The 16,359-nt window shown below is 42.5% G+C and overlaps 2 protein-coding genes across 2 annotated transcripts; one reads left to right on the top strand and one right to left on the bottom strand.

The window, feature by feature from the left end:
* Nucleotides 1–1,026: 1,026 nt before the first annotated feature.
* On the top strand, nucleotides 1,027–1,989 carry LOC114042340 (olfactory receptor 52B2-like). The gene has a single exon (XM_027861023.1). The coding sequence runs from the start codon at nucleotides 1,033–1,035 to the stop codon at nucleotides 1,987–1,989; it is 957 nt and encodes a 318-aa protein (XP_027716824.1). The 5' UTR covers nucleotides 1,027–1,032.
* Nucleotides 1,990–14,013: 12,024 nt separating this feature from the next.
* LOC114042341 (ubiquilin-1-like) lies at nucleotides 14,014–15,573 on the bottom strand. The gene has a single exon (XM_027861024.1). The coding sequence runs from the start codon at nucleotides 15,571–15,573 to the stop codon at nucleotides 14,014–14,016; it is 1,560 nt and encodes a 519-aa protein (XP_027716825.1).
* Between the last annotated feature and the right edge of the window lie 786 nt (nucleotides 15,574–16,359).

Consider the following 16,359-nt stretch of genomic DNA (forward strand, 5'->3'; position numbering starts at 1 on the left):
AGCAAACTGAGGCTTGAGAAGTAAAGAAACTTAGGAAACAAAACCAAATCTTATCCCTTTTCCATATGTCAGACCCTTGAAAACTAGAAGACAGCATTTTCTTTTCCAAACTAAATCTCTCTAGTCTCTTTAATGTTTTGGTCATATGGCATGTTTGCTAGTTCTCTCATCAAATCTCTTGGTCTACACCTGTCTCTTACCTCTGGCTCGGGAAATTCCTAGACATCTTCGAAGTACAGATTAGGTGCTACTTCCTATAGAAGGTTTTTCCCAGTCTCTGTAGTTATCAGTGTTCCCTTCTTCCTCCCTACTCTACCAAAAAAAAAAAAAGTAGTTTGCACTTACTGTGTTTGTCTTTTATATATTCTTATCTGTGTGTTGATGTTCAGTTGTTTCAGTCTTGTGACCCCATTTTGGGGTTTTCTTTTTTTTTTTTTTAGACAATTGGGGTTAAGTATCTTGCCCAGGGTCACACAGCTAGTAAGTTTCAAGTGTTTGGTCTGAGGCTGGATTTGAACTCAGGTCCTCTTGACTTCAGGGCTGGTATTCTATCCACTGCACCTCCTAGCTGCCCCATTTTGGGGTTTTCTTGGCAAAGATCCTGGAGTGATTTGTCATTTCCTTCCCCAGTTCATTTGAAACATAAGGAACTGAGGCAAACAGGGTTAAGTGACTTGCCCCAGGGTCACACAGCTAATAAGTGTCTGAGGCTAGATTTGAACTCATGAAGATGAGTCTTCCTGATTCCAAGACCAGTGCTCTATCCACTGCTCCACTTAGCTGCCCTCTTATCTATGTACATGATGCAATATTACCCACCCATTTTCAGTAGAAGTAAGCTCCTGGAAGAATTGTCTGATTTTTATTTTTATATTCCCCACCACTTAGCACAACGCTTAATACATAGTACAAGTGCTTGGTAAGTGCATGTTTAATTGAATCTAATTGAACTGAATTCCTCCCTATCACTCTCTCTCTAGGTAGTGACCAAAGCAAAGTCCAAAAGTTGCAGAGGAGGACCTGATCGCTACCATGTTGCTAGCTAACCACACCAAATTCCACCCAGCTTCCTTCATGCTACTGGGAATCCCAGGCCTTGAGGCTAATCACCTCTGGCTTTCATTTCCTTTCATTATGATGTATGCCACAGCCATGGGTGGCAATATCCTCCTTCTCTGGGTCATCATCTCAGAGAGGAGCCTCCATGAACCTATGTACATTCTCCTCTCTCTCCTTGCCATTACAGACCTCATCCTCTCTACCACCACTGTGCCCAAGGCTCTGGCCATCTTCTGGTTCCAAGCTCATTATATCCCCTTCCCTGCCTGCCTCACCCAGGTCTTTTTCATCCACTTCGTCTCTGCCCTGGAGTCAGCCACATTGATTTATATGGCATTCGATCGTTATGTGGCCATCTGCGACCCTCTGCGCTATGCATCTATCCTCACCTACAAGGTCCTTGGCAAGATGGGCCTGGCTGGTTTTGCTCGAGCTTTCTGCACTGTTGCCACCCTTGTCTTTCTCCTCCACCGGCTGCCGTACTGTGATCATCATACAGTACCCCACACATATTGTGAACACATGGGTGTGGCCCGGCTGGCATGCGGGGACATCCGTGTCAACATCATCTATGGTCTGTGTGCAGCCCTCTCAACGCTAGGCATTGATGCGGTTCTCATTGTTGTCTCCTATGTTCTCATCCTCCATGCTGTCTTTCGCCTGCCATCCCAAGGTGCACGCCATAAGGCTCTGGGCACCTGTGGTGCCCATGTCTGCGTGATCCTCATGTTTTATACACCTGCCTTTTTTTCTTTCCTCACCCATCGCTTTGGCCGAGGTACCATCCCCCGCCATATTCACATCCTTCTGGCCAATCTGTATGTAGTGGTACCACCCATGCTCAACCCCATTGTCTATGCAGTTAGGATGAAGCAAATCCGGGACAAGGTTATTCAGAGTTTCAGATGGATGGGGAAAGGAGGTCACTGAGAGAGAGAGAGAGAGAGACGTAAGTAGCAGAAAGGAAAATCTTCATGTCATATGAACAAAGAGCAAATAAAGTTCCTTCCGTCTCTCAATCACAGGATCCGATAACTGAAAGCTAGAGGTCTACTTTACCTCTAAAAAGGTCTTCTACTTCTAGGACAACAGAAATGGAAACTCAGTTCTCTCCTTTTACAGATGGGGAAGTCCCAGAGAAGGGAACTGATTTTCCCAAGATCTCACAGGTGGTAAACTGCAGAGCCTGGATTTAAATCAAGGTGTTATCATTCAAACCTCCAGTGTAATTGACATTTCTGCTTTCAGAACTTATATTCTGGCTAAATAAATCTGGTTCAAAATTCTGCTTTGGGAAGGGAGTAGGATTTCTTTAATACAGGCATTCTTAACCTCTAGTTTGTGATCTTGTTTTTGTAATATTTTCATAACTGCATTTCAATATAAATGGTTTCTTGTATAATCCTAGGTATCTTATTTAATGTATTCAAAAATATTCTGAGAAGGGGTCTATATGCTTCATCATGCTTCCAAAGGGTTCAGTAATACACAAAAAAGATTAAGAATTTTTGCTTTTAAAGATTAAAAAATTTTTGCAGATTTCAAAGTGAGGTAGAAGCTGCTAGGGTTTTGATTAAGAAGAACATTTCATAGATTTTTATTTTAAACCCAAGGTAAATACCACTTAGCTAAGCAGGCAAAACCTCAGGGAAATTGTTTCCTAATTGAAAAAATCAATTCACTCCTGAGCATTCCTACTTTGAATATGCAGAAATACTGATGACAAAGGTGGTCTATTTTTCTGCCTGCCATGTGGGAGATGGTTGTATTAATGTACTATTATTGTACTTGGATGTTTCCTTAATATTTGAATGGATCAGTGATTCTATTGGTGTGAGTTTTTTAGAGAAGTGATCCCAACCCAAGGAATTCAGGATTTTTCATCATTTTCTTTCTGTCTCCTAGTAAATCCTCCACCAAATGTGCTGGGGGCTTTCCTGAGGGTTCTTGACATTGCACATTGCATGCATTTGTCTTATATATTATATGTATGTCAATTAGTCACCCTATTTGACTGTAAGTTCTGTAAGAGCAGAGTACTTTTCTTATCTAAACTTTTTGTCTCTGGGTGCTGGCAGTGCCCAGCCCATTGTTAATGCTAAATAAGTGTTGAATTTGTTGTTGGGTATATTAGAGCTGGAGAGAAAGACAGAGCTGGACACTTGGCAGAGTGCAGTCTATACCTGGAATGGAGGTTTCTCTTGCTGGGTAGAGAAGATCAATGCTTCCAGAAGAAAAGTAACCTTCAATGACTGTTGTTACCAAATTAGTCTGATGCCCCAAAGAACCAGATCTGTAGCCAAGACTATGTTTGTGAAGGGTTTCTGATGCCACTACGGGCTCACAATGAGTTGGAACTATTCAAACTTATTTAAAGGGCAGGTAGGTGGCACAGTGGATTAGAAAGACTTATCTTCAGGAGTTCAAATCTGGCTTCAGACACTTACTAGCTGTGTGACCCTAGGCAAATCACTAAATAACCCTGTTTGCTTCAGTTCCTTATCTGTCAAATGAGCTGGAGAGGGAAATGGCAAACCACTCCAGTATCTCTGCCAAGAAAACCTTAAATGGGAGCACAAAAGTCAAACATGACTGAACAACAACAAAACATTTTTTTTGGCAACAAAACTTATTTAAAACACACACACACACAACACAGAGAAGATCAAGAAATTATTGAGAAAAGTTTAAGTTCAGAGAAAAAGATGCCAAGTTCTATTTGTATTTCTTTAGATCTTACTCAAAATTGTGTTATAGGTTCAAATAAAGTAATTAAAGATAAATAATTTTTATAGTTGGTAAACAAGCATTAGTGCCTACTGTGTGCCAGGCACTGTCCTAATTGCTGGGGATATAAAGAAAGGCAAAAAACAGGTATCTCTTCACTTACAGAGCTCACATCTAATAAGAGAAACAATATACAAACAACTATGTACATATAAGATATATCCAGGGTAAACCTGAGATAATTTCAGGGAAAAGGAATATTAATACGGATAAAGGAGACAGTAGAAGGGAGGGATCCCAGAAGGCAGGATTTGAATTGAGATTTGAAGGAAGGCAGAAGGAAGAAATGAGAAAGGAGAATATTCTAGGCATGGAGGACAGCCAGTGAAAAGTCATGGAGTCAGGTCATTGGACGCAGAGTGTTACATTTGAGGATCAGCAAGCTGGCCAGTGCCAATGACTGGTGGAGTACCAGGAGGGAAATCAAGAACACTGCAAAGATAGGAAGGAGCCAGATTGTGAAGGACTTTAAAAGGCAAAGAAAGGAGTCTGTATTTGATCGCAGAGGGAACAGGAAGCGACTGGAGTTTCTTGGGGGGTAAGTAGGAAGGGGTGAGACATGGTCAGACATCCATTTTAGAAAGATCACTTTGACAGCTGAGTGGAGGACGGACTAGAGTGGGGAGAGACTTGAAGCAGGGAAACCCACCAGCATACTCTTGCGATAGTCCAGGCTTGAGGTATTAAGGATCTGCACCAGGGTGGCAGCTTTGTGGGTGGAGAGAAAGTGCTAATGTACAAGAGATGTTGCAAAGGAGAAAATAAGATTTGACAACAGATTGAATTGTTATATTCTATGCATTGAAGAAAGAATTCCACTTATGATCTTAAGGTTGAATAGAAATGCTTAGGTGTCCTCTGTGTCAATCGATGAATAATTAAGCATTGAGTATTGTCTGTGTATAAGACATTGGGCTTGGTAACTACAAAGCCTTAGGGGCAGCCTGGCTGTTTAGACCTATAGTAATGATTCATAAGCCTCTCCCTAGTGGCAGCTCACCTGAATTTCTGACAGGCCCTGTCCACCTGAGGAAAACCAATGGCCATCTGCATACAAAGTTACAGAATTTGTTCTTTTATCATATTGGTAATGAGGAGCTGCAGAAGGTTTATGAGAAGGGAATTAACGTGATTGGGCCTGAATTAGGAAGATTTTGAGAGACAAGGCAGGGAGACCAATTAGGAGGCTATTAGAATGCTCCAAGGTTCATCTACATTCAATTACACATGTAGTAATACTTGGGCAGCTGGGTGGCTCAGTGAAGTATCCTGGCTGGAGTCAGGAAGACTCATCAACCTGAGACATTTACTAGCTGTGTGACCATGGGCAAGCCATTTAACCCTGTTTGTCTCAGTTTTGTCATCTGTAAGATGAGGTGTGCAAGAAAATGAAAAACCCCTCTAGTATCTTTGCCAAGAAAATCCCAAATGGGGTCACGAAGAGTGGGTCATGACTTAAAGATGACTCAACAACAAAAACAATACTTACATTCACTCACATAAAACAATTCTCAGTTTCACATACCGTTAGTTACACAGAAAATCACACACAGTCATATAATGACAGAATCTTGATAGGTACATGGCAAAGCAGAGAAGGCATTAGTTTTGGAGTCAGAAAGTCCTACATTCAAATCTAGCCTCAGATATTTACTAGATGTGTGACCCTGGAAAGTCACTTAACCTTTCTGTACCTCAGTTTCTTCATTTGCAGAGTAAAGATAGTATTAACAGTGACCTCCCAGGACTGTTGTGAATATAAAATAAGCCATTTGTAGAACACTTTACAGAGCTTAAAGTGCTATGTAAATGCTAGTTATTATTATTATTATTATCATATTAACATATTATTATTATAATCTCATAGTTGATAGGGCCATCTGAGGTCATCTAGTCCGACCTATATTCTATATTCTTCAATGCTTCCAACAAGTGACCATTAGGTCATTGCTTGAAGATCTCCAGTGAAGGAGACTCCACTGGCTGGCAAGGCAGACCATCCAATGCTTGGACTGCAACAATTATTATGAAGTTTTTCTTGCACCAAGCCTAAATGTGTTTCTCTGTAACTTCCACTATTGGTTCCTATCCTTTCATTCCATCACTCTTCTCTTCTCCTTCTTCTCTTCCCCCAAACATGTTGTTGTTGATATTCATTCATTTCAGTCATATCTGACTCTCTGTGATCCCATCTGGGGTTTTCTTAGCAAAGATACTTTTGGTTTGCCACTTCCTTCTCTAGCTCATTTGACAGAAGAGGAAGGGTAGTGACTTGCCCAGGGTCACACAGCTAGTAAGTGTCTGAGACCAGATTTGAACTCAGGAAGATGAGTCTTCCTGACTTCAGGCCTGAAACTCTACCCACTGAGCCATCTAGCTTCCCCCAAGTAATAGTAATAGCTGACATTTATATAGCACTATATTCCAGGCACTGTGCAAAGGGCCTTACAATTATTATCTCATTTGATTTTCACAACAACCAGGAAATTGAGCCAAAGAGTGGTTAAGTGATTTGCTCAGGGTTACACAGCTAGTAAGTGTCTGAGGATGGATTTGAACTCAGGAAGATGAAACTTCCTGAATCCAGGCACAGCACTCTATCCGCTGCACCACCTAGCCCCACAAACATACTCTGGTACAAATGAGCACCAAAGTTAAATCACAAACACTCAAAGAATAACAGAAAGGACCTCAGGATTTATCAAGTCCAATCTCCCTTCCAATAGAAGACTTCTTCCTACAGTCTCCTGGAAAGGAAATCATTCAGATTCTGATTAAAAGACTCCAAACGGATGACTTGAAACTCACAACTTACCAAGGCAGTCCTTTCCATTTTTCAGATAGCTCTGATGTCAGAAAGACCTCTTATCATGTTGTTGACTCATGTTGAGCTCACACAGATCTTTCTTAGATGAATTGCTCTTTACCTGGAACCTTTTAACAAATGGTTGTGCTCATAAGCAAAGGCAGAGTCCAGGGGAAGGTTCAATGAGAATGCTCCCATTTGTGTGCCATCAAACCCAGCTCATCTACTTTGCAGGCCTTTGCTTGTGCTATCACCATCCCAGGGTTATGGTGAGCAAAGCGATTGGTTAATTTTAAATCATGAAATAAACACAAAATGTTATTATAATTCTTTTATTTTATTATTAAAAGAACTAGAGGAAATCCTTCAGAATGGTTGATTTATCAACTTTGGAGAATTTATGTCAGGGCATGGACAAAGGTCTCATTAGATGAGATAGCATGAATGGACACATCTCGTAGATTCCCAGACCACTGAAGGAAAGGTTCTCAAACTTTATGGTCTCAGGACCCCTTTATACTGAAAAACAATTGAGGACTCCAAAAAGCTTTTGTTTATGTGAGTTATAACTGAGGGTGTGCTGGTACGTGTTTAACAACTGACTCTCAAAAAAAGAAAAAAGTATACCTGGCACACTTTTAAGTTTAATCTGCATTATTAACATTTTCTCCATCACTTTCTTAGTCTATATAATCAACAAAACAATGAATCAAGTCCTAATTTATAGTATTTGTGGAATTCCAAGATGTAAATGCTCACACTGAAAATTTAACATACTCAGTTGGAGCTGGCTCCAGGATACCCAATTATCTATATTTACCATATTAGATATGAAAACATATATTTACTTATTTTTTCAAATTAGTCATGTTGTAAAAGTAGATACAGACCAAAAGACAAAAAAAACATAAAAATAAAGTGAAAAATAGTGTGCTTTTATCTGCATTCAGACTCTATCAGTTCTTACTCTGTACCTCCACTCCCGAATCTTGAAGATTACAGAATTCCAGACTTTGAAGGAATCTTTTATTTTTTAATTAATTAATTAATTTTTTGTTTTCAACATTCATTTCCATAAGCTTTTAAGTATTAAATGTTCTCCCGCTCCTTCCCCACCTCCCTTCCCAAGACAGCATGCAATCTGATATAGGCTCTACATATATATTCCTATTAAACATATTTTCACATTAGTCATGCTGTAAAGAAGAATTAGAACCAATAGAAGGAACCACAAGAAAGAAGAAACAAAACAAAACAGAAGGAAAAAAAGAGCAAATAGTATGCTTCGATCTGCATTCAGACTTCATAGTTCTTTCTCTGGATGTGGATAGCATTTTCCATCATGAGACTTTTGGAGTTGTCTTAGATCCTTGCATTGCTGAGAAGATTGAAGGAATCTTTTAGAAAGAATTTAGTAAATAATCCACCTTTCTCTTCCTTCTCCTCATCTTTCTCCTCCTCCTCCTCCTCCTCCTCCTCCTTCTCCTTCTTCTCTTCCTTCTCTTTCTCTTTCTTCTTTGTCTTCTTCTTCTTCTCTCTCAAAATTCTTATGAATCATTTTTTTGTTTTAACTTTCACTAAAACTGAAAACCATTAAAACATGTGAACAAAAAACAAACCCAAATCAAAACCAATCAAAATTGACTACCAAACAAAAGCAAATAGAAGAGAAAAATAAAAACAACCAAGTAAAATGACAACAAGAAGTGGTTACTACCTTTCTGTTATTTACTAATTATTAGAACAAAGGAAGACATGGATATTGCCTTCAAAAAGGCAGCACAAACCATATGAGATTTGCTGTTGTCTAATGATGTCTTTATTTGCAAATGTATAGTGTGAATACATTGTTTATCTGCTTTTGATTTGATCACTTGACCTCACATTATATGTGATCATACATCCACGTCTTCATAGAACTAAGTTCCTTTTCCAATCCTGACCCCTTGGTGACCTCATTCAACTCTATGCTGTCCTCTCTTTCAAGGTTCTTACCACGTTATCCTATCACCAATCTTGCCCTGCCAAGTCTCAGCCTGGGATCACTCCTCCCGTACTCCATTCATGGGATGCTGAATGAAGCAGAGAAAAAAATAAAAAAACTATTCTCTAATTGATTCTCTATCCCACTCACTGCAGTGGCTTTTCCAAACCTTCTTATTACTCCTCAAACCTCCTGTGGCTGCCCCACTTCCTCCCTGCTAAGAATCTTACCTCATGTTTTACTGAAAAATTTGAAAAATTCTTCTCCTTTCTCATTTCACTTCAGTCAGATGCCTTCTGCCACTATCTCCTCCTTTACCTATTATCTCACAAAACTAGATGACCTTTCTCTTTGTCAAGACTAAGCCCTCTGCATTCACAAGTGATCACACTCTATCCCATACGCTCCAGCAGATTGTTCCCCCATATCCTCCTTTCTTGCTAATCTTCAATCTCTCCCTGTCTACTGATTTCTTCCCTATTTCCTAAAAACATGCCTATGTCTCCTAGTCCTCAAAAAAAAACCCTTGCTTAATCTCTCTATCCTAACTATCGTCTCTTATCTTTCTCCCCTTGTGAGGTTTGACTTATCCAGAAGATAGTCTAAAGCTGGCATCTCCACTTCCTTGCCTTTCACTCTCTTAACTCTGCAGTCTGGCTTCTGATCTCATCATTCAACTGAAATTACCCTCTTCAAAGTTATCAATGATCTCATCATCATATCTAATGACCTTTTCTCAATCCTCATCTTTTTTGACCTCTCTACAACTTTCGACACTATTGATTACTCACATCTTCTTAATATTCTCTTCTATGTTTTTGTGATACTGTTCTTTCCCAATTTTCCTCCTACCTATCAGATATACTCCTTTTCAGTCTTTTTTGTTGGATCTTTATCCAGGTCAAACTCACTAACTGTGGGTTCCCCGCCAAAGTTCGTCCTTGGTCCTTTCACTTGGTGATTTCATTGGCTCCCATGGATTCAATGATCATTTCAATGCTGATGATTCGCAAATCTACTTCTAAGCCCTCTCCTTACCTCCAGCCTCATATCTCTACCTACTAGCCATCTCCATTTGGGTATCCCATAGACATCTTAAACTCAACATATCTAAAATTCAACTCATATCTCTTCCCCAAACCATTCCTTTTATAATTTTCCTGTAATTGTCAAGGGCACCACAATCTTCCCTGTCATCTGGGTCACTCTCTAACCTCACAACTTAGGTGTCTTCCTGGACTCTACTCTCTCACCTCTCAGACATAATCTGTTGCGAAGTCTTATCTCTACCTTTGCTACATGTCTCAGGTGCACCTCCTTCTCTATTCTGACACTGCTAACACCTTAATTCAGGTCGTCATAACCTCATACCTGCACCGTTGTAAAGCCTGCTGGTTAAACCTCCTGCCTGACGTCTTTCCCTACTCCAGTCCATTCTACACCAAGATGATCATCCCAAAGCCCAGGACTTGCCATGTCACACCCCACTCCCCACTCCTGTCAATAAGCTCCAGAGACTCCCTATTACCTCTAGGATCAAATAGAAAATCCTCTGTTTTTAAAGCCTTCCATAACCACATCCCTTGATTCTTTTCCATTCTTCTTACACTTTATCGCTTTTTGCACACTCTACAATCTGGTGACACTGGCCTCATTGCTTATTCTTTCAACATAACACTCCAACTCTTAACTCCATGCCTTTTCCCTGACTGTCCCCCACTGTGTCTCCTAGTTTCCTTAAGTCTCAGCTAAAATTCCACCTTCCTCAAGTAGCCTTAATACTTGTGTCTTCTTCTGAGAGTACCTTCAATGTATCACATAAACATGTAGATATATTTTGTATGTAGTTGTTTGTATGTTATTTCTCCCTTTAGACTGTGAGGTCTTTAAGGCAGAGACTGTTCTTGCCTTTCTGTGTATCCCTAGTGCCTAGTACAGTGCTTGGCTCACAGCAGGTGCTTAATAAGCTCTTGATCAAGGATAGCCAAACTATAGCCCAAGGGTCAAATCCTACTACAACCTGTTTCAGTACAACACTGAGCTAAGATTATTTCTTTATAGTTTTAAAACTTTATTTTAAAATGTAAATAATTTTAATAGTTATAAAACTTTATTTTAAAATGTAAAAACCATCCTTAGTTGGAGGTCATACAAGACCCATGGGCCTTCATTTGCCAACTTCTGTGCTTGCCAATCAGTTCTGTGCTGATTATGATGGATGGTGATGATGATGGTGATGATGATGATGATGAAGGAGAATGGATTGAAAGCAGGGTAGGAGCCTTTGGAATAATTCATAAAAGAAGTTATTAGGTTATGGTGCTGTAAGAAATGATGTGTCATGAATACAGAGAAGCATGAAAAGATCTATGTGAACTGACACAGGATGAAGTAAGCAGAGTCAAGAAAACAATATACACAATGACTCAATAATGTAAATGAAAAGAACAGCCACACACACACATGTACACACACACACACACACACAGTCAAAAGTGAATGTAATCAAATTGTAAAGATCAAACATCATTTGAATTAAGACATATGGGAAGAAAACCTCAAGTCATCACTTCTTGGAATTGAGAGGTCCACATTGCACATGTCTTTAAATTTCTTTCAATGTACCAATCAGTTGTGCTGATATTTTTCCTCTTTAAGAAATACTGTTTGTTATATGAGATATTATCTGAGAGGGGAAAAGGGAGGGGAAAGGATTCTGGGAGTCATTCTGATGATGTACAAAACAAAAGACATCAATAAAAACTTATTTTTTAAAAAAAAGGAAGTTGTGAAGGCCTGTACCAAGGCTATATGAGTAAAGAGGAGAATGATGAGAGATTGGATAACTGACTCTATAAAAGGGTTGAGTGAAGAATCAAGTAACACTGAGGTTATAATCCTAAAATGTTTTGATCCTGAGTATTCCAATGATGGCATTGCCCTTTACAAAAGGGAAAGAGGGAAGAAATAGATTTGGGGCAAAAGATAATCCAATGAGGATGCAGACTACAATCTACTGCCACATTGCAAGCATGACTGCTTTTCCCTTGAGATTCACTCTTCCATTCCAATGGAAAGGGTGTATGGTAGAGCTCATACTCCCTGCCCATTGCCCTGGGAACATTCCAGCTGAGGGGTGTTTGGAGATAATGTGGTGGTGCAGCATATAGATATGCACAGGAGTGGGGTATATATTCTGTATGGTTCCAGTGGAGCTGCTAGTCCAGGGGCCTCAGTTAAGGTTAAGTGAAAATGTCCTGAGAGGCCCAAATGGAGGCAAAAAAGGAAATAAGAAGTTTGCAAAGTTGGGGGAAAAGGCCAGAGTGGTATAGTGTTGTTGTTAGAGACGAGTTAGAGACAAATCTACAATATGGATTTCAATTTGGATAAATAATAGGAAGGGTGGGATGTAATCCATCTTTACACCTTCTGATACACAATGCACCACTTTGGGTCATACTATGACTCCTCTTTGAAGACCAGATTACAGTGAACCAGGGGAGAAGTTTAGCCCAACCTATAGAAGAAGGGAAAATCAATTGCTTAAAGCTAGAGAGAATGAGGAAGTAAACAAACAAGTAGAGACTTTATGTAGGCAAAATGAGTTCCCCTCTCCCCACCACCAAAATCCTGTAACAAAATAATCAGATATGCATGGGGCTAAGGGACAGCTAGATGGCTCAGTGGACAGTGCCAGGTCGGAAGTCAGGAAGACTCATCTTCCTGACTTCATAGGTCTTCCTGACTTCATATCTGTCCTCAGACATTTACTGGCTATGTGACCCTGGGCAAGTCACTGAACCCTATTTGCCTCAGTTTCCTCATCCGTAAAATGAATGGGAGAAGGAAATGGCAAACCACTCCAGTATCTTTGTCAAGAAAATCCCAAAAAGGGGTCATAAAGAGTCAGACATGACTGAAAAAAGACTAAACAACATTGGACTAAGTGCATGGTGAACGCTGACCATGTTTCTGTAATTTACCTTTTTTCCCCCGGCTGAGTCCTTGGAGGCTAAAACAGAGAAGATCTTGAGGCTCTTTGATTTCCTATGTAAGACTTCTGAAGGGCAAGGCTTAACCTTAGTTTGGGAACTTTTTGCCTTTTTTTGTTAGCTGAGTGTAATGGTTCTGGCTTATTTAGCTTTCAGCCTCTCTTTTTTTGAGAGAATTCTAGTCACAATGTTCTATATGCTAAAGCTGAGATCCGGAAGAGTTATACTGAGATATGTATTCCATACTGGAGAACTTGTTGGGTCTGGCACTACCTTGAGTACCACTGGGCTGAGAGCATCAGAGACCAGCAGAGTTCCAGAGACCAGGCGCAAGAGTCACCAGGAGACACTGGACAATACATGGTGAAGCCAGCGGGGACCAGCAGAGGAAGTAACTCATCCAAGACATTGCAACCAGGGAGCAGCAGGCCCAATGAGATCAACTTCATAACATCATCAGAAGCCAGCCACAGGGTTCCTGCAACGTCAAGGTGGAAGTTACCCCTGCAAACACCTACTGCCCCTATGTGGGCCCCTCGTATGAGAGCCTTATGCCTGTGCATTCCCTCCATTGACACATATCTTTATGAGAAAATGTTCTGTATGTTTAAGGGAAGAGTATTCCAATGTAATTCTTAGAACATTATTTCACTCAATGTCTTTGTAATTGTGTCCTTTAGTGAATACTAGAGGAAAAATAAGCATATCTATATGTATCATGTACTATTGGGGGTTTCGTGTACTATTGCTTTGAGTGGACACAGACTTACAGAGTATCTTAAAGCTTGGGGAGGGATTCTTCATGTGAAGAAGGGAGTACCTCACTTTAAAGGGAGATTAAGGATCAAAAGGGAAGTAGATATTTTGGGGAGAACTCCTGGGCATATAGTCCTAGGCTGAGAAAGGAAAGAAGACTGGACCTGAAAACCAAAGGAGAGGGAGAAGGCAGGGCAGAGGGAGAAGGAGATAGAGAGAACCAGAAGCCCCTATTTTAGGCCATACTCTAAACCTATTGTGTCCCTGAGATTGATTCACCTTGTCCAAAGGCACCATCATCACTGCCTCACAAAATGGGAATAAAATAACTTTCAATAGGTTGTCCACTCTGCTGAAGATAAGTATTTTTTCCTAAAAAAGGGTGACCCTGTGATGAAGGTAGCTATAACTCCAAACCTACACCAATAACTCAACCCTTCAAACAAAGTGACACGGGACACATGCAGCCAAGCAGCAGCCTTTTAGTGGAGAATGAGACAGCTGCCAGAGTGGTGCTGTCCACAGTGATCTCCGATTTGCATAGGAGATTATCCGAAAATGAGTTATTTCCTCTTCCTCTCTCTCCCTCTCTCCCCCTGTCCAGGCTTCCCAGGGTAGTATTCAGGGTGCTAGTTCTGGGGGGGCCCCAGTAGCCTGTCAATAGCAGCATGGATGTCTCCACCAGTGGCACTCAGCGCTTGCAGGTTGGCATCATGGTTGGAGAAGCCCATTGCCTTCAGTTGATCCAGCTCCTGCTGGAAGCGGCCCTCCGCTGGGGGTGGTGGCAGTAGTGGTGGTGGTGGGGTCTGAAGGGTATTGGGGCTCGCATGGGCCAAGGCCTGGAGGAGCTGCAGCACAGCTAGTGTGGGTTGCTGGGAGGACACTCCTGAGTTTGACCTACCAGCCACACCTCCCCCATGACTCCCACAGGGCCTTCCAGAACCCCGGAGGCAGGGTTCCAGCCCTGGAATTTCCATAAAGAGTGTCTGCAGACCCTGCTCAATCTGCAGCCAAGCCTGTAGAGCCCGTGGATTAGTGAGGATAGGTAGCAGTGGCAGACGGGGCCTCAGAGGGCTACCAGCAGTGAGCTGGTGCAGTAGGGTTGGGTTCTGATGCAGTACATTCAGGGCATTTCGCAGGGCAGACACAGAGGGTATGGATGGGCTTGGCAGGGAACCTTTGCCTATAGTTGGGGACACATCCTGTGAGCCAGGTCCCAAACCCATGCACAGATTGGGCATGCCAGAGCTATAGGGTGACGTAGCCTGTGTAGAGGCTCCCAGAACCTGGCCCTGGGCCCCAGGCCACATATTTCCCAGCCGAAGAGGCCCCACTGAGGGAGAAGAACTAGAAGAACCAGACAAGGAAGCTGGGCCTTTGGCACGGTGTGCTGAGGCTGGAACTGTGAGCATCAGCTGTTGGATATCAGCATAGACCTGTCTCAGAGCGTTGTCGCCCCCAGGAACAGCCTTTAAAGCCCCCAGGCCTCTCTTGTCTGCTCTTAGCATCAACAATTCCCTCAGCAGAGCAGGGCTCCTCAGGGCCTCAGGCACTGTCTCAGCAGCTTGGGCTGGTGGAGCAGTCTGCGTCTGAGCCATCAGCTGTCCGGGTCCAGGGCCAGGGGAAGGATTGGTGCTGGACGGCGTTTCACCCAGTAGACCTTGTATGGAGGGATCATTCAGAAATTGCACCACAGCTTCAGGGACTGCCATGAGGAGCTGAGTCAGGTGGCCAAGGAAGTCTGCCAGATCCGGGGAGCACCGGGCTATGCGGCCCAGCCTGGCCAGCAGACCAGCAGCCCCTGTACTGGCTGAAGACCCAGGGCTGTTGCTACCTGGGACAGGTTGATTTGAGGTGGCAGGTGTGGCAGTTGTATGGCATGAGCGGGTCAATCCGGGGAAGCGGTTCCGCACCACCAGATAGACAGTGGTACCATCAAGGACTCCCCTCTGGTTCAGTGTGTCCTGGTCTCTCAGGATCTTCCCTGTGAAGATAAGCACCAGACAGGTCACATCACAGTTAAGACGCTTTGAGATCTGCTCTTTGAACTCCCTGATACTGCAGTTTTCTGCCAGGGTGAACTCCTGGCGCTCCTGTGGGGTCTTTGCTGTTACTGTGATGATGCGCGGCGGTGACTCCCGGCCCGCCACCAGCCTGCTGTCGTCCGCTTCCTCCCAGGCCCCCGCCATGCTTCAGTGATGCGCCAGTGAGGGTCTGTCTGCCCAAGGCCTCAGGGTGTGGTGCCAGACACCGTGGGGGAGGATGTGGAACGCTGTGCCTGCTGTGGTGGGGAGCAAGGTCGGCCTTGTAGAGCTACCCCTGCCCCCTGCTCTGTGACTATTCCAACTCTCAGTTCGGTGCTCACCTCCGTGGCTGTATAACCCTGCAGCGTTCTGGCTCCCCCTGTACCCAGGACTGCTCCCCATCAGCATCTGGACCAAGGCAGAGCTGGATCCTTTGCCCTGGCCTGCCCAGACCCTTAGGGAAGCCTTGGGAAATGTGACCTCAGTAATGAGGTCACAATGAGGAGCTACAGTCATGAAGATGATGGGGGGTTGGACACCAGTTCCTAGAGAGATGGAGGGGGAAGCAGGACCAGGGTCAGCCATAGGCAGAGTAGGGACCTACTTTCATACTGTGACTTAAAAGGGCCTTATGATGGACTCTTCATGACTATCAACCCATCATGCTGCCTGAAATTCCACCATTAGAATCATCTTCCTATCTGTCATATATCACCATTTCTAAATTCCTTTTGGGAGAAAGAACACGTTGGGCCAACATCATCCCGTCCATGCTATAAGAAGAATTGGGAGTTGTTTTCTGAAATGATACAAGATCTTGACATAAGCTGAATGTAATATGGGATAAATAAATATAAAGCCCCATACTTGGGGTCAAAAATCAGGTGAACAAGTCCATAGTAGGGAGGATGATTTATAAATAGTTCATGTGAGAAACCATGGGAATGTTAG

This window comes from Vombatus ursinus, unplaced genomic scaffold, assembly GCF_900497805.2.
Source record: "Vombatus ursinus unplaced genomic scaffold, bare-nosed wombat genome assembly UNPS02014355.1, whole genome shotgun sequence".
Classification (NCBI taxonomy): Eukaryota; Metazoa; Chordata; class Mammalia; order Diprotodontia; family Vombatidae; genus Vombatus; species Vombatus ursinus.

Coding starts and splice junctions, on each gene's coding strand:
- LOC114042340 (XM_027861023.1), top strand. CDS start 1,033: ATGTTGCTAGCTAACCACACCAAATTCCACCCAGCTTCCTTCATGCTA.
- LOC114042341 (XM_027861024.1), bottom strand. CDS start 15,573: ATGGCGGGGGCCTGGGAGGAAGCGGACGACAGCAGGCTGGTGGCGGGC.